Source organism: Condylura cristata, unplaced genomic scaffold, assembly GCF_000260355.1.
Source record: "Condylura cristata isolate star-nosed mole 26May11 unplaced genomic scaffold, ConCri1.0 scaffold00045, whole genome shotgun sequence".
Taxonomy (NCBI): domain Eukaryota; kingdom Metazoa; phylum Chordata; class Mammalia; order Eulipotyphla; family Talpidae; genus Condylura; species Condylura cristata.
This window is the reverse complement of record NW_004567146.1, coordinates 2181237-2199860: the sequence shown is the minus strand read 5'-3', so window position 1 is coordinate 2199860 and position 18624 is coordinate 2181237. Positions and strand designations below refer to the sequence as shown.

The 18624-nt window shown below is 42.2% G+C and overlaps 2 gene segments (V, D, J or C); both read left to right on the top strand.

Annotated features, from left to right (window-relative positions):
* Positions 1-6477: 6477 nt before the first annotated feature.
* LOC101635500 lies at positions 6478-7455 on the top strand. The segment is given in 2 exon segments: positions 6478-6541; positions 7160-7455. Coding segments are annotated over 2 exon segments (360 nt in total).
* Positions 7456-16320: 8865 nt separating this feature from the next.
* Positions 16321-17165, top strand: LOC101635039. The segment is given in 2 exon segments: positions 16321-16360; positions 16795-17165. Coding segments are annotated over 2 exon segments (411 nt in total).
* The last annotated feature ends 1459 nt before the right edge of the window (positions 17166-18624 follow it).

Sequence of the window (18624 nt, the reverse complement as noted above, 5' to 3'; positions counted from 1 at the left end):
CATCAAAATAAAAAGGTCAGAAATAAATGCTGCTTTATCTAAGAATCTAGTGAGATTGAAGAGGAGAGAAGAGGTCAATGAATTATACAACATTTTTTTTTAAAGATTTATTTATTTGTGCATCCAGAACTGGGGTACAGGCCAGAGGCTCAGGGGCGGTGAGAGGCTTCTCCAGAGACAGAGTGGGAAGCAGAACAGGCAGATGGACGAAGTACACTGCTGAGGGGAGCAGCGGGCAGGTCAGGAGAGGTCTGCCTCGCCATGTGGGCCCCTCCAGGGCAGGCGGGAATCGAACTCATGAGGAAGCGGCTTTAGATTCTCAGTGCTGTGCTTTAACCCGCTGTGCCACCAGGGAGGGCCTATACAACATTTTTTTAAGAATAGAAAAGGAAGATTTGCTGAAATACACTACTAAGAAAAGCAGTGGGCAAGACAGGATATAGGATATAAAAGTGTGTCTAATTATACAAATGTTAAATTATTTTGGAGTCATTGAGTAGAAATTTGGAGTAAAAATTGTAATTGGATCTCACCTCATTTGATGTAGCATGGAAAATTAAACAGAGAAATGACTAAAATAATACAATTTTATTAAATAGATTTAACATGATTTTTAAAAAAGGTTTTTCTTGAAAAATATTTATTTTACTTATTTATACATACATGAGCTGGGGTGTAGGCCATACATGCTGAGGTTGATTGGATTCACCAGAGACGAAGTGGAGCAGATTGGCTGAAATACACTGCTGAGGGGAGCAGCGGGTGAGACAGGAGAAGTCTGCGGCACCATCTGGCCCAGCTCTGTGGCCATCTCAGCAGCCAGCTCTTCAGTGGCTGTCAAGAGCTCCATAGTGCTGAGACTTAACCCCTTGCACCACGAGGGATATCCACATTTAACATAATCTTTTTTTGGGGAAGGTAAATTTTTCAGTGACATGGAGGATAGACTAGAAATAGGAATGATTGGGATATGGAAGTCAAAACAAGGAGACTGGTGGCAGTAAGAGCATGAGTTACTAGGAACAATGGCAACTGAGGATGGAAAGGAAAAGAATATTATGAGAAAGAGTCCAAAAGTTCACAGGAAGAAATAGTAAGGCATCATACTTTCTTAACTACAATTTGATTAAAACAATCTCTTAATTTTTCTTATGTTTTTGTTCATGTGGTAGACATTCTTACAGTTGTCCTTGGAAGAGCCCTAAATGAGGAGATTAGAATTCTAGTTGTAAATCTGGTGCAGTCCCAAATTTTCTTTGTGGCCCAAGGCAAACTGGGTAACCTGGAACATTAGCTTTTCATCTGTAAAATGAATTGGCTATAGTAGTTGGACTCTATGACTTCTTCCAGTTGCAATTTTCTTTGATGATAAAAATTTATTATCTTGAACTTTATTCCAATAAGCCTAAGAAAACAGACCAACTCAGCTGGAAGTGAAAAAAATAAATAAATTATATGGACTAACTACCCACACAGGGCCTGGGTGAAGTAGTTAAGTATAATCTAGATTAAAAATCCTCTTTGCACATTGTGTTTTCTCTTAATGATAAGGCAGATGTGCACAAAGGAATAGGATTATAGGGTATTAATTTGTTCTGCTCTGCTGGGCCCAGAGATACTCAAGAGGTTAGGTGTTTGTAGTCTGAACATGCACAAAGTTCAGGGAAGGAAGAACCCCAGAGTTTGGTTACTTTTGACAAATTACAGGTCTATAAGGCCCTCCTATTAAGATGACCCAGAGGAAAATTCAACTTTTTAATTAATCTCCTGTGTTCCTCTGGCCCATGCCACCATCACGGATGAGACACAGAGAAGGCCTCTAGCGATTCATTATAACTCTTGTCATCACTGATTACCCTCTGGTCTCCGGATGCTTCTCTATAGTAAAACTAGTGGTTAACAAAGACAGTCATGTTCCCCAGTGGAGCTTATTAAAACTGTTGTGGCTACATGGTGATTAACTTATGCAAATGAGTTCATGTGGCCAATGAACCAAGCTATTCATACAGAACATATCCAGGAGGCGAGAATCACAATTGAGTCACACTCAGGAGAACACTGCTTAGCACTGAAGAGTGAATTCTGAGACAAAAATGAAAAGGGAACTCTGAGAATTGTTTTGATTTCAGGAATGCTACCACGAAATGGCAGATGATTAGAAGATCTTTGCGGAATTCACACACGTTGTGTTAGCATAGATTAGTGGAACAAAAGGAAAAAGTCCTTGCTTTTGGGGAACCCTGGGCAGGCCAAGAGGCTGTACTTGCGCTCCCACAGCATACATGCTGCCCAGCCCACTGGCCTCTATTCAGTCAACAAGCATCACCAACTCCCTTATTGTGCCACTTTCTCTGACTCAGGGCATATCAGTTTTACTCCACTGTGTAGCATAGACTGGAGGAGTGAGTAAGCTAGCTTACAATTTTAAGTCTAGGGGGCCTCCTTGGTGGTGCAAGGGGTTAAAGCACAGCAGTATGAAGCTATCTACAGTTACTGCAACATGAGTTCACTACCCGCCCCGGAGCTGACCCACATGACACAGCAGATCTCTCCTGACCTGCCCGCTGCTCAGCAGTTGCTTCATCAATCTGCCTATTCTGTTCCCCGCACAGTCTCTGGTGAATCTTCTCACCGCCCTTGCTCCTCTGGACTGTACCCCAGTTCTGTATGCATAAATAAATGAATATTGAAAAAATTTCATTTTAGGTGAGTGATAGAAATAATTATAGAGCTTGGAAGTCAGGAAGAATGGCAGATTTTGGATGGTAAGGATAGGTCAAATTTTGGTTTGCCTAATATAATGTGTCTTATGGAAAGAAAATTGGTTTTTTTCTGTAAAGAGGCCATACATTTCCTTTGTGGTCCTAGAGTTAATATAATACTTTTATGTGAATCACAACTAACTGTCAGATTTTTGTGAGATTTCCTTAAGTGCTTGAACCAGTAGGCATCCTACCCTTTGATAATGAGTTTTTTGTGCATGTTTGAGAACTGCTTTGACACTGCTTTGACACTCCGGGGCGGGTAGTGAACTCATGTCAAGAGGGCATTTACAGCTCTGCCTTAGCCTTTTACTTCTTGCTTTCACAGATCTTCAAGATCAGCCCAATGTGAAAGATCAGTGTCCTCTAAGATCTTCAAATGGCCCTTGGCATATAGTTTTACATTTCCCTATGCTTGTACGTAGATTCACAAGAATATGTTTGGGTGTTTCAGGGTCCTCTGTGGACACCTCATTGCTTAGTTTCACTTTAACTGCTTTTGTCAGCTTCTTGTTTGCCTTACTATTATTACGTCCTCAGTCAATGGCATGTTAAATAACTGGTGGTTACTTATAGCAAATGCCCCAGAGGAGAGGGTTGTTTGCAATGAGCAGGCTCTGAATCAGGGCAAGTAAATGTAAGCTCTGCCAATGAGTTATCAGGTCACAAATGACAGTTTTCTGAGAATGTTTCTGGAGGGCTCTAAAACAGTGTTGGCTTTTCTAATAGTAGCTAATAGTAGACCTGCTAGGTGGATTCTCTCTCTGATCATACTCAAGAGGGGGATAACCACTATTACTACTTCTGTTCATCATAGTCCTCCAAGAGCAGATACACTGATGTATGTATTGTGGGGACCAATGCTAGCGGGTAGTAGTGAAAGAGCTTTGGATAGTTAGTATTAGTTTCCTCATTGCTGCTTGAGTGAATTTTAGTGTAAGAAAATAAAGGCAGCATGGTTGTGTTGCAGAAAGAAACAATAAGGTCAATGAAACAAAGTAGACAATCAAGTTAATAGGTAACTATATATACATAGTTATATAAGCTCTAAGGATATAAAACACGTTACTACAAATATATGAGGAAAAGTGGGTTACAGTACTTAATAGACAGTGTTGGTAAGACTGTCTTTTACTCTATAGAGAAAAATATAGTTGCATCACTTCTTATACCGTATATATGCAGACATATGAAAATTTCTGATGAACTAAAGTTAATTGTAAAAGAATAATCCCTAAAGATAATAAACTCCAATGTGGGAAGATACAGTTGTAGCTTTAAAGTAGGGAATGACCTGTAAGATAAGATCCCCAAAACATAAATCATAAGGTCAAAAAAGTGATAATTTTGACTCTGTTAGAATTAAGAATTTCCATTTATAAAAGGACATTATACACAAAGGTGTTAGGGTTACACTAGAAGGTATTTGTGATATTGAATATATCTAGAAATCTATATATGAGATACTCCTGCAATTTACTAAGTAAAAACTGGAGACCTAATTTAAAAATGGGCAAATCATTTGGATAGGTAATATTAAAAAGGAAAATGCAAATGTTCAACTTTATTAACAATCAGAGTAAGAGAAATTAAAATGAGATTCCATATTTAGCTTACTGGTAAAATTTAGGCAGTTTAATAATTTTTATACCAAGTGTAATGAATTTGGAAAGCTTGGAATGCTTTTTCATTGCTGGTAAAAGTGTAAAAGACTATTGTTACTTTGAATGATTAATTAGTGAGATTAACGGGACGGGACTTACTATGACGGGACAAGCCTTGCTGGATACTTACTCCAAAGAAATTTTTCCATAGAGAACATAGGGAAATATGCCCATTTCTGTGTTAACAGGAGTTAGAGGTAGACTATGAATTCTTCACTACAGGATTGTGTAATTAAATGTGGAGGAAGCACATGGTAAAATATCATGATGTAGTTAGAAACTTTTCACCAGAAGTACACAACCAGTAATAGAAAAGAGTTTAAAATTACATACAGTTGTATACCACTTGGCTTAAGAAAAGTATTGCTTCAAAACTTAATCAACTATTTATTTGTATAGTTGTATTCTCTTTGTGCTTCCTTTTATGTTTCAGTTGTCAGAAATTTCGGAGCTCAATAGCTAAGTTAATTCTTCCACTAAATGAATCTGCCCATTTGTCTTTGATTTTTTTTTTTCCCTTTCAATTTTATAAACATTTTGGAATTCTGTATTTGGAAGATTTTGGGTGGGTCATAATTGTCAATAAAAGATCCTTATGGAGCCCAAACAATTATTGAAGAATCTCCCAGTAAAGTGAGAGAGAAAATTAGGGAAGTAGTAATTTCTCCTTATGTGGGAGGGTGTGAAAAATGAGGGAGAGTAGACAACTCAAATAACCATTTTAGAATGGGGCGAGAAATATTTTACTCCATGGAAGCATCTGTTCTAATACCCACTCACACAAATAAAGAACATCTTTTGATAACCAGAAACCTTTTCCAGGTGGCAGTTGTTTCCTCTAGATAGCCTCATATCTGTATAAACTGTATAAAAATGAGACATTTGGGCAAAAGCAAAAGATATGAAGACTGTTTTAGATGCTATGCAGGTTTCTGGCAGTTCTTAGGTAGTCCAGTAGGTGGCGGTGGTACACACAAAAACTAGTACATGAGGGCCCTCCCTGGTGGCACAAAGGGTTACAACACAGGACTATGGAGCGCTCATCCATCTCAGCATGAGTTTGATCCCCAGTCAGGGAGGTGACCCGCATGGCACAGCAGACCTACCCTGTCTTGACCCATGCTCCCCTCAGCAATGAGCTTCAGTCGCTCTGCCTGTTCTGCTGCCTGCTCTGTTTCTAGTGGATCCTCTCACCCCCAGCATCTCTGGCCTGCATCCCAGGTCTTGTATGCATAAATAAATCAATCTTAAAAGAAAAAACAAAAAACAACAACTAGTCTATGAACTTTGCCCACAAACCTGTTCACTCTTCTTTTTCAAATAAAATTATACCACAAATTTATATAAAACAATAGAAAGCCATAGAGAGAACCAATACATCCTACTTAAAGACAGGGGAGACTGTCTCAGATGATACAGTGATAGCAGGTGACCTACAAAGAGTTCATCTCCAAATGCAAACTTGGGGTCCAACTTGACCCACTTGACTTTTGGTTACAAAGTATAACTGAGATTTTCTTTCTGTTCCTGTTCTAGACATCAGCCTGGTCTATAGAGTCAATTTTTGATGGTCATGTTGACAGTATAATTTTTGCTCCTGAAACAAGCCCAGCTCTCATTTTATTAGTTACTGGGAATTTCATGATCATACTTTTTAGTATGCTAGCATGTGATTATATCACATCTGATAAATTCAGCATATCTTTTGTGTGGATAAATCACTGTAATTTGAAGGCTGACACAAGCTTCCTACCAATTATATGATCACTTTTGAAATCCTTAGAGAAGGAAGCAAGTGTCTTGAGAGAGAAATTCGCACAGCTCTGGTGACCTTTCAAAGGCTACATTCCCTTTTAAGACACTCTTCTCGGAACAAACACTGTTGAAGTCACTACTAAGCCGTCTCCCAGCTGTAGTCACCCTCTGAAGTTGGTAGATTCTCGTTGTGATGTCACTGACATAGAGAAGAAAATGCAAAACAGGTGGTTTTAAATCAGCTTCCCCAGGAGGCACACACTTGCGACGGAGACCTGAGACTGGTGTGCATGGGCATGGCTGTGCAGAACACTCTGGAAGCAGTGTGGCTGGGGCTCCTTCTCAGCTTTCTTTGGAAGGGTGAGTTGACTCCTTCACCAATAGTCTTTCCAAAGCATATACCATTGTTTCAAAATTTGGGCTAATTTTTTTGAAAAAATAAAAAGGCCAGATTTACTGATACTCACTGTCCTAAGAGATAGGTCAGCAAGCTAAATAGCAACTTAAAATGCACAACCTGAGAACAGCATTTTATAGTTCTGATAGTGTATTGAAATAAAAATAAAGGAAGGACATGAACTTCTGACTTTGAGTCAGTGTTTCACATTTCATATAGTTGGATTTTTAAAACCAAATGCACCTATATAATAACGAATTCTAAATATTTAAACAAATGTATATGGAAAAGAGAGGGAGTTCATAAAACTGGTGGGTTTGTTCTTTAAATAACATGATCTAAAATAAATTGTATATGTACTTTCCTTATATTAATGAGATAAGCAGCTTGTATCATAAGTATATTAATAATAACATTGATAATCATTTTGTCTATTAAAGATTTTCCAAGCATTCTATCAGTGCTTTGATGTTATTTTATTAAAATCTTTTAAGAGTGTAAAAAAAAATCGCACAACTTTCATTTGTTGGTGGTTCATTCATTCAGTCATTTATTTATGTCTCAATCTTTACTACCTGCAGCTACAGAGAGCAAGGACCAAGTAACTCAGCCTTCCACTGTCAAGTCTTCAGAGGGAGCTGTGGCGGAAATCTCCTGTAGTCACTCTATACTCAATGTTTACAACTTCTTCTGGTACATTCACCTCCCAGAATCGGCTCCAACACTCCTTATTAAGGGCACGAAGTCTGTTCAGCAGGACCGCTACAACATGACTGTCAAGGCCAAATCCTTATCCCTGCTCATCACCCAGGTGCAGCTGACAGATGCAGCCACTTACTATTGTGCCCTAGAGGACACAGAGGCAGGGAGCCCGTGAGGAGCTGAACAGAAACCAGGAGGCAGCACAGCCTCTGCAGGAGGTGGAGAAGAAGAGCCATAACTGCTTTCTCCCCCTGTGGCAGGAGTTTCCAAGCTTGCCCATCTGGAACAGCTATCAGCCAGCCTTGACCTCCAGACATATTATATATTAGCAAAAGCACGTAGGAAAATATGCTCTTAGGGGGTGATTCAATGATGGTCTTTCAAATAGTCTTCTTGGTAATTGAAGCATTTTTGATTCATTTCTTTTTTTTTTAATAATTTAGTATTTATTAAAAATGTTTATTTATTTTACATCATTCTTCATTTTGTGCATTTTTTCATCCTGATTGTTGATTCATTTCTTTTGAGATTTATTTCAAATAATTTCCTTGCATTTACACAATAACCACTGATGAGTTTGTGGTAGGTATGAAAAGCGTGTCAGCTTTGTTATTTTTTTTTCCCTTGCTCTCTGTGTCTGTATTTTAATTATTTTCTGCTAACTTCAGTCTCTTCGGTGGAATAGTTTCATGGCATCTCTGATTAATGAAGGATAGTTTAGTGAACACAGGAAAAGATAACAGGAAGCTGAAAGACAAGGAATGAGTGAAGGAGTGACCAATACCAATAGCTGAGTTTGAATCCTGATCCTTCTCTCAGGATATTGACCCTAAATCTAAATCCAGTGAGGATGCCGACAATCAATAGTGAAAAGAGTAGCAAAACTCAATCTCCTTTTTAATTTTAATTCCGGAGTCAGGCCAGTGCTTTCTAAACCTTTTTTTTTTTTTTTAAGATTTATTTTATTTATTCATACAGAACTGGGGTACAGGCCAGAGATGAGGAGGGTGAGAGAATTCACCAGGGACAGAGCGGGAAGCAGCAGAAAAGGCAGATCGATGAAGTACACTGCTGAGGGGAGCAGCGGGCGGGTCAGGAGAGGTCTGCCACACCATGTGGTCACCTCTGGGGCAGGCAGGGATCGAACTCATGGCGGAAGTGACTTAAACTTCTTAGTGCAGTGCTTTAACCTGCTGCGCCACAAGGGAGGGCCTCTAACCTTTTTATCAGAAATATCTGGAGTTTTGTGAAACAAACAAACAAAAAAGATACTTTGCTGTGTTTCAGGTCAAAAGAGCCAGAGATTTCAGGAGTGGGGCTTGGAAATCTGTTTTCTCTATGAGGATCTTTCCTGGTTCTGTGCTCAGTCGAGTTTGACCTGGGGCCCTGATGCTCTGATCCCAGATTATGAGACTTGAACCACTGTTCTCTGCCACCTTTCACTTACAGTTATATAAAAGCCAGGAGTCTCAGGAACTGATCTCTGCAGTGCCAGTAACAGCATGCTCTCAACAGCTGTTGCACGTAGACAGAAGAGTGGAGGGCAGATTGCTGACAACAAAAGAAAGAACATTCCTGTAATAGCTGTCACAAAGCTTTCCCAGGACATCTTCAACAACTTGAATCTGAATGCAGTTTTTAAAATGATCCAAATCTCCATTAGCTACAAATATAAATTGGTATGTGTTTCTTGGATATAGTCTATTTTTGGACTATTGCCTTTTTAAAAGTGTATTAGCCTTATCTTTTGAACCAAATGAAATATCTGAAGAGACGTCTCACAAGATCTTATTTTTTTTCTTAAAGATTTATTTTATTTATTTCTGCTTATAAGAATTGGAGTGTAGGCCAGGGGTGTGGGGGTACATGGGAGAGGATTCATCAGAGACAGCCTGGGGAGCAGAACAGGCCGAATGACGAAGCACACTGCTGAGGGGAGCAGTGCGCAGGTCAGCAGAGGTCTGTTGCACCATGTGGGTCACCTCCCTGGCCAGGAATCTAACTTGTGCTGCAGCGGCTGCTGATAGCTTGATATTGCTCAGACTTTAACCCGTGCACCACTGAGAGGCCTGTGATCTTTTTTTAAAGAGTCCTGCATGGTCCCATATGTACTGCAGTCGTTCGATAAATGGTAAATAAACGTGTGGCCCTTTCAATGCTTGCAAGCAAGAAAAAAGACAGAAAACAATTGTCTTTAGTTATATTAGGCAGTCCTTTTCAGTTCACAGAGGTGTGTGTGTGGTATATTGAAAATTCTATCTTTAACAGAGGTGGGTTATTTTTTTGGTATTTATTTTCTTACATCATTGTTCATTGTTGTATAGTATTTGATTTCTGCCCTCTGGTGTAGTCCCCATGGTTCTCCCGCCACCATAGCACCTCCAGTCCATCACCACAGTCCCTTGTGCCCTTATCTCCCTTTTTTGGCCCCTGTTCTGCACCCCACCCCTGATGGATGCACATTGGTGTATTGATTCTATTGTGTAAACTGTCAACAACTAGTCTTCATATCAGGTTTTTCCCAGTTCATATGTAGAACACTAAAGGCATTATTACCCAAAGGGGAAGTGTTGTGCTGGGTAACACCACACTGATAAACAGAAATCATGAAGCAGACTGCATAATGCATGATGCTGCTGAACAAGCAAGACCCTGGCCTTTTTATTGATAGAATAATCATGCAGTATCAGATACAAGGAGAAAAAGATGGATGAAACTATAAAGAATGTGTCTTTGTCATCTAGGGCTTCGGGGGGAAATGAGTCTGCTGACTAGATCATTCTTTCTTTTTTAAATTTATTTATTTATGCATGCAAGAACTGGGGTACAGGCCAGAGGTATGAGGGTGACAGGATTTACCAGAGATGACTGGGGAGTAGAACTGGCAAATCAACCAAAATACGCTGCTGAGGGGAGCAGCAGGCGAGACTGGAGAGGTCTGCTGTGCCATGTGGGTCAGCTCCCTGGCTGGAGACTGAACTCATGCTGCAGGGGCTGTGGATAGCTTACAATACTGTGCTTTAACCTGTTGCATGACCATGGAGATCCCTGACCAGATATTTCTTAATCTGTTTTATAATCAAATGTAATTGAAACCATACCCCTGACCTATGGCCATAGTTCAAATCTTATCAACAAGGCATCTGCTCATCAGCTTCTGGGGTACTTGTCATACATTGGTCCTTGGCCCCCTGCATTCCCAGTCATACCTCATGGGTATAAGTTTATGCATCGGTTCGCAGCCCCTTGGGCATTCCTGGTCATACCTCACATTTCATACTCTTTCCAGGGTGATCAAGGATTTCTGCTCTTGATTGATTGGAAAGTACCATGTAAGGTTTAGCTATGACTGATTGACTGGGCAGTTCCTAACTTTTATAGGAATGCAGAACTACAGATAGCTATAAAGGTGGCTGAACAGGCTGCTTAGGATTAGAAGACCCATCGGGAAGTGGAAAGAGAATGGAATAAAAGAAGAGGAAAGTGTGGTGGGTGGGAGAGGAACTGCAAAGAAGAGAGCAGCAATGAAAGCTCAACCTTAATGATACAACACTGTGGAGCTACATTCCTGGGCTGCAAGGGGAGGACGTGTCCCCCCCAGGACAGTAAAACCCTCTTTATTCTCACGTCCTCAGTGCTTATATTCATGTCGATATTGCTCCCTCCCCCCTTTTCTTTTACTTCCCATAAAACAAGGTACTTACCTAACAAGCTAAGGCAGGTGGCACAGAGCTGATCAAATCTCTTATGAGTCTGCTCAGCTAATGCTGGTTGTACTGGCATTGATGGCAAAGTTTCCTTGGGACAGTGCCTAGGCTCACCCAAACTCTTCACTTGTCTAAGGACTTCTTGGGGTTTTCAGGGGTACCTGCCTCTGTGGTTGACACCATGAGAAATTCAAGGCACTGGTTCATCTTCAGTATAGGGTTTGTCCAGTCCTGTTCTCTTAGATCCTGGTTTCTCTGACTTTACCTGCTTCAGAAACCTCTAGACCAGGTGGATACCAATTACTAGGTTAAAAGAACCTCCCATTCTCCAGGCGATACACGGGCCAGAGACACAGTTAATGATCAATCCTGTGTGCATGATAAAGTGTCTATAGAAATCTCAATAGTTTGGGGCTCTGAAAACCTCCAGGTTGATGAACATGTGGAGGTGCCTTGGGGGGAGATCGGCTTGAAAAGCAGACATGGAAGCTCCGGCCTCTTTCTACACACCTTGCCTGACACATCTCTCCATCTGTGCTTTGTCATATCTTTTTGAATCAACTGGTTAACAGAGAGTATGCTGAACTGAGTATGCTCAATTCTGGGAGCCAGTCTAGCAAATTCATCAAACCTGAAGCGGGAGTTGTGGGAATCTGGTTTATAGGTTGGACACACTGGTAGCAGCTTGGACTTGTGACTGGCATCTGATCAGGGCAGGGCATTCTTGTGGGACTCAGTCCTTACCCTGCAGGACCGCCTCGGCCTCCAGGTAGACCGTGCAGCCCTGAGTTAGACCAGATGGCACCAGCTGGCGTGGCAGGATTGCCGGGTGTGGGAAAAACCCTACGCATCTGGTGTGAGAGTGTTCGGAGTTATGGGGGTAGTGTGACAGTAAAGAGGCTCTTTACTATATTCTGAGTCTGGCTCAAACCCCACACTGTCTGTGCTGAGGGGTCTTTCCTTCTCTCTTGGTACCAAGACCCCCAAGATTTTTGATTATGTATTCCTCTCAAATATATTACTTCCAACATATGCATATTTACATGCTTGTAGGATTATGATCATGCCACCATCTTCCTCGTGGAAATGTAAGCACCCCAGGTCTGGCTCTGTGATGAGTCCCAGAAGCACCTTCACAGCAAAGTCGCAGTGCAGCGGGTGGGCACTAGGGGGCGCTGGTGTTTGTCGGGTACAAAAAGGAGAAACAGTCTTACTCCTGACAGAGAGCTTTGGGGAGCCTGGACCAAGAGCTTGCTTAGCAGAGAGAGGATACAGGTGCCAGAAAACACCTGCTGTGTGAAGAAGGGCCATTTCCAAAAACACTGCTGGCACAGGGGTGGCCCAGCTTTGAGACCGCAGCCTCCCGGTGAGGCCAGTCACCAGCAGGTGTAGGGGAATGCAAAAGCGCTTCCCAGCCGCACAACCAAAGCCATGGCTTCTGCATGCATCTCCACACTCGGGATTCTCTTCACTCTGAGTGAGTAATATTCCTCCCATTTTCCATTGTACTATCCACTTACATTTTTTTCAGTAGCTTCACTGACACATTGTGGATTAATTTACAGGTGGACTGAGAGCTCAATCTATGACTCAGCCAGATGATCTGGTGCCTGTGACCGAAGGGGACGCTATGACTGTGAAATGCACCTACTCAATTTCTGGGTTTCCCTATCTATTTTGGTATGTCCAGTATCCCAGCCAAGGTCCCCAATTCCTTCTGAAATACATCGGAGGGGACAGTCTGGTTAAAGGCAGCAATGGCTTGGAGGCTGAATTTAACAAGAACCAGACCTCTTTCTACCTGAGGAAACATTCTGTCACTGAGAGAGACTCTGGCGTGTACTTCTGTGCTGGACAGACACAGTGGGACGGACTGCAGGGGGAGCAGCACACAAACCCGGGACAGTAAAAACCATTTCCCTGAAGATTTTAAGCCCCTCAACAAGGGGGTGCTTTGGTTCCAGGATGTGTCACTCATTACAGCTAAATTAGACAAATGTCTGTTGAATCCTTATGTGCCAGATACTGTACAAAGTCCTGGTCACAACAAGGTGAAAAACAACAACACCAAACTATCCTTTATATCTATGTGCCAGCGTCCCAAATGCTCACGAATCCATTGAGTTCCTAACTATTATCAGCAACTTCATTTTACAGATGAAGAACTAAGAATTGAGAGTTTAAGCGGCTCACTCAAGTCACAGAACTATTAAATTGCAAATTGAGATGCAGGCAGTCTCTCTCTCTCTTTCTCTCAGGTGGGGGGGTGGGTGTTTGGGGGTTGGGGGTGTGGGTCTCATCCTCCACTTTGAGCAGTCTGCTGTTCTTGGAGCTGAGGGGCTGAGATTTCAGCCCTGGGGTAGACAAAATGGTCCTTGTCACAGAAAACAGGGCTGGTTAGAGCAATGAACAGTAAATTAATGATTCTAAAAAGTAAGTGCTAAGATAAAGGATTGTACAAGATGCTATGTGAGATGACAAAGTAGAGTATTATAGCTGTGAAGGAGAGAGAGAGAGAGAGAGAGAGAGAGAGAGAGAGAGAAATGTTGTTAATATGCTCAGAAGATTCTTTGAAGTCAGATTAGCCCTCAGCCACTTTCAACATGTGGTGGTGACAGGAAGTCATGGATTGAAATGGGAATCACTATTCTTCCAACTTTTTGAGATGGCTGGCCTCCCAGCCTGTGTTTTCTTAGAAGTTCTGTTTTGATATTTGGTCCAGTAATTGATCTGGTTTACTTTGAGGAGGAAAGTGAGCCCAGTATTCTTTTTTCCTATGCTTCTTAGAAAAACTATTCCTTATAATTGGGTAACTTTTTGGTGAAACTAGAAATCTAATAGTATTTCTTTTGATAATATTCTTTTTTTAAATCAACCTTTTAAATCTTACTTCAAGAACTCTGTGGAAAGAGGACTTAATGAAGAGTTAGGAAGTGCAGGCCTTCTTTTCTGACTTCTCTGTGTGAAGTGTTTCCTAATTAATACAATGGAGGTAATTAGAATAATTATAGTAAAAACTGTTGTATATGTGAGAATGTGTTTTAAACTGGAAAAAAAAAGTGGGTGTTAAGAGTGGCTTAGTGGGCCCTCCCTGGTGGTGCAATAGGTTAAAGCTTAGCACTAGGGGGCTGTCCGTGGCCACTGCAGCACGAGTTGGATCCCTGACCAGGGGCGTGACCCACATGATGACTTTCCTGTCTGCTGGCTACTCCCGTCAGCAGTGTGTTTCAGTCTACCTGCCTGTTCTGCTTCCCACTCTGTCTCTGGTGAATCCTCTCACCCCCTGAGTCTTTGGCCTGAATGCCAGGCCAAAGATCTTTAAAAAAAAAACAAACATAAATCTTTAAAAAAAAACCAACAGAGGCCCTCCCTGGTGGCGCAGCGGGTTAAAGCACAGCACAAAGAAGCCTAAACTACTTCCGCATGAGTTCGATTCCCGCCTGCTCCGGAGGTGACCACATGGCGTGGCAGACCTCTCCTGACCCGCCCGCTGCTCCCCTCAGCAGTGTACTTCGTCCATCAGCCTGTTCTGCTCCCCACTCTGTCTCTGGTGAAACCTCTCACCCTCCGCATCTCTGACCTGTACCCAGTTCTGTATGAATAAATAAATCTTAAAACAAACAAACAAACAAACAAAAAAACCCCAAAAAACAACAGAGTGGCTAACAATCAGATAATGAGTTGGTCACTGCTATAGACTGCATGTGTGTGTCCTTCCATTTATATGTTGAAACCTAATTCCTAGTGTGATATTAAGGGGGTGGATCTTAGAGGAAGTGACTAGATCATTAGGGGGGAGCCTTCATGAATGGGATTAGTACCCTTTATATTTTTATTTTCAAGGTTTATTTAGTTAAACACACAAGAACTGGGACACAGACCAGAGGTGCTAATGCATTTAACAAAGATACATGTTCTGTTAAGTTGCATGAACGGAGACTTTTGAGACATTTCTTCAGTCCAAGTATAATTACCACAAGAGGTCGCTGTTGCAACAAGTTGAAACTGGAATCCTTTTATGCTTTAGTTTTGTAAAAGGTGTCCCAATATGTTACTGGAAGTCATCAGAACTTACAGATGTTTTGTTTGGAAAAGTGGAAAAATTGCTCATTCAGAATACATTGGCCATTTAGGACCTAGAAGAGATACCTCCCAGATATTCCCTAGAGATGTTTTGTTCCATATTCTATGAACAAAAATCTCCAACAACACTACTATCTTTGCCACCTTAATGTGACTAACTTGTTTTAATTGCAATTGATTGGCTCAATTAACATCCCAGTGTCTTTGGATTTGGTTCTTTTCCGGAAAGACTGCTTTTCAGAACTTTTTTTGTGTCACTGCTATTGAGTTTATATTGGAAGTTTCTTATAAAGAGCAAGTAAATGGTGTTTTTTTTTCCCCTTTTAAAATCACGTATATATTCTCACACAGCTGCTTTTGCTGGCCAACGTACTTAGCAATTAACTCAGATGAGAGGAAAGGAATGGGAAGGAACTACAATTTACTGTTGGTTATATGCCATGCTGACTCTGAAGGAAGTATTATTGTCCCTACTTTATAGATGAAAAAACTGAGACTCAGAGGCAAGGGCTGCCCTAGGACACAAGGTGGCAGAGCTAGGATTGGGTTCTAGGTCTGCCTGGCTCTGAGTCTGTGCCTTCTCGCCTCTCTCCTCCCTGGTGGAATGAATCATTGCACATCAAATGTCTTCAGCCAGGTGGTCAGTAGGTACAACAGGTCTGCGCTCCTGTTTAAAGTCTATTAAGTGAGATCTAAGAAGCAGATGTTAGACGTGCACTTAGTGAAATGGTGAAAGGACCCCAGATGTCAGGGATGAAAGGTCCATTTCATGCTGACTCTCCGGCTGTTTTGTGGAGTAAGATTGGGACGCCCGAGATCTTCTGGCTACCCAGGGACTCATGGAGGGTTGTTTTCAGAACTCTGTCAGACTGATGGCAATAGGTGACCACCTCATGGAACTGTGAGAAAGTGCTGGTGAATAGAAGTGTGATGCTATTTACCCTCCCATGTATCCGCCTTATTCATGCCACAGGTATCAGGGACCAGACCTTAGTGAAGCTCTAAAGCATTCACACTGGACATTTTGACCCCCCAGTTTCCTTCCTGAATGTTCAGTTACCTTGCAGAGGAAGCTCTTTCTGAGGAGCTTGAGCCCTGCTATTGGCTGTCTCTGGGTGCAGCTGGGAGGGAAGGGGCGGGAAGGCTGCTGGTGTGGGCCCCTGCAGGTCTTGTTTTTCCCTGGTTCCTATTCCAGTCCAGGCTGAGTCAGCACCAGGGTTGAGAGCTGGGTTCTGGTTTGCGCCTCGAATATGAGTCTGGTGACAAGACTGTCCTTGCTTCTGACGTTGGGTGAGATATTTTGGGATGAAGAGGAACTGGGATCCGCACCTGGATGGGCACCTTTAATCTTGCTTTCTAGCACAGCTTCTTATCCAAGATGTCAGGGGTGGCTCTGGAGTTCTGTTTTTCTCTAGGTCGTTCCTAGGCATTTGTGTGAGGGGTATCTCTGGCAATAGAGATCTTCTGGGTTACTGAGGCCCATCTGTGGAAGGGAGAAATTGGCCCTGTTACTTCTGTACATCAATTCCTAGGATTCCCTAGAATAAGTAGAATTTTTCTTTGTCCTGAAGCAGACATGAGAAGTAAAATGCAGATGTGTAGATGGTGAGGGAGTAGGTTGTGGGTGGACTGGTTGTGAGAGGAAACTCGAAGAGTGATGAACTGGACCTTCAATTTTCCTTGGCTTCAGGAGAAGAGTGAGTATTGTATTTTTATTCCCACAGGAACTCTGAGCCTTGCTAAGACCACCCAGCCCATCTTTATTGACTCCTATGAAGGACAAAAAGTGAACATCACTTGTAATCACACTGAGATTTCTACAAATGAGTATATCTACTGGTACCGGCAGCTCCGCAATCAGGAGCCAAAATTTATTTTGCAAACATATAAGAACAACGAGGTACAGGAAGCGGCATCTCTGTTTGTCACTCAGGACAGGAAGTCCAGCACCCTGAGCCTGCCTCCGACCACCCTGAGCGACTCGGGTGTGTACTACTGCATCGTGCGTGACACAGTGACACAGACACGGCTGCACCTGTGCGGGATCCCCCAGAGCTGGGGCACAGCCCAGAGGGAGCCCAAGAGTGCTTTCTGAAGTGCTTATTTTATTCTTTTATTTTCACGAGGGATCAGCAAACTTCCGTATCCTGTTATGATTTTAAAATATTTTGATCAGCCCTCCCTGGTGGCGTAGTGGGTTAAAGCATAGTACACAAAGAAGCTAAAACCACTTCAGCACAAGTTTGATCCCTAGCCCGGAGGTGACCACATGGCGCGGCAGACCTCTCCTGACCCGCCTGCTGCGCCCCTCAGCAGTGTGCTTCGTCGATCTGCCTGTTCTGCTCCCCACTCGGCCCACTCGGTTTCTTTTCTTTTCTTTTTTTTAAGAATATTTATTTATTCATGCATGCTAGAACTGGGGTGCAACACAGAGGTAGGGAGAGGATTCATCAGACAGAGTGGGGAGCAGAACAGGCAGATCGACGAAGTACACTGCTGAGGGGAGCAGCGGGCAGGTCAGGAGAGGTCTGCCACGCCATGTGGTCACCTCCAGGGCAGGCGGGAATCGAACTCATGCGGAAGTGGCTTTAGCTTCTCAGTGCTGTGCTTTAAACTGCTACGCTACCAGGGAGGGCCTCCCCACTAGGTTTCTAGTAAAGCCTCTCACCACCCTTGAGCCTCTGACCTGTACCCAATTCTGTATGCATAAATAAATAAATCTTTAAAAAAGTTTTGATCTTACTTTTAAGTAAGTATTCTACTTACATGGTCTAACATTAAAAGAGTACTAAAAAAAAAAACACATAGTTCGGCATCTTCTTTTCAAAGCCCATGAACTACCTGATTATTCAAAATGAGACAATCTATGGTGTTTATACTATTGCTGCTTAGCTCTTCTTCATTTCTGTGTACACAAACACACACACTGTACAAATTTATGCACACCCTGCCCTCCAGTCAGTATGGATAATATGCTTCTCAGGTTTTGAAAAGTTTAGCCTAAGTGTGAGATTATTAATCATAATACAATCTTTTTTAAAAAGATTTATTTTTAAAAAAGATTTATTTATTTAAGCATACAGAACTGGGATATAGACCAGAGGAGCAGGGGCGATGAGAGGATTCACCAGAGACAGAGTGGGGAGCAGAACAGGCAGATCGATGAAGTACACTGCTGAGGGGAGCAGCAGGCGGGTCAGGAGAGGTCTGCCTCGCCATGTGGGTCACCTCCGGGGTAAGGGATTTAGCTTGTGCTGCAGTGGTTGCAGCTAGCTTCCTAGTGCTGTGCTTTAACCCATTGTGCCACCAAGGAGGGCCCACAAGTTTAAGCATTTCATTGATGATTTTTAAGCAGCCTGAGGATGTTTTCCACGTCTTCTGATTTTAGGTCACTCATTCTGTAGCTCCTCTAACTCTGGTCTTTGGTCCCTTTCCCCTGCTATGGATGGTATGAGAGGAGAATGGAGAAGGTGTTAAAGGAGCTGGGGGAAGGAATTTTTTTCTGGTTGATTTATAGACCAATTTTGCAATATCTGAAGCAGAACCATAGAGAC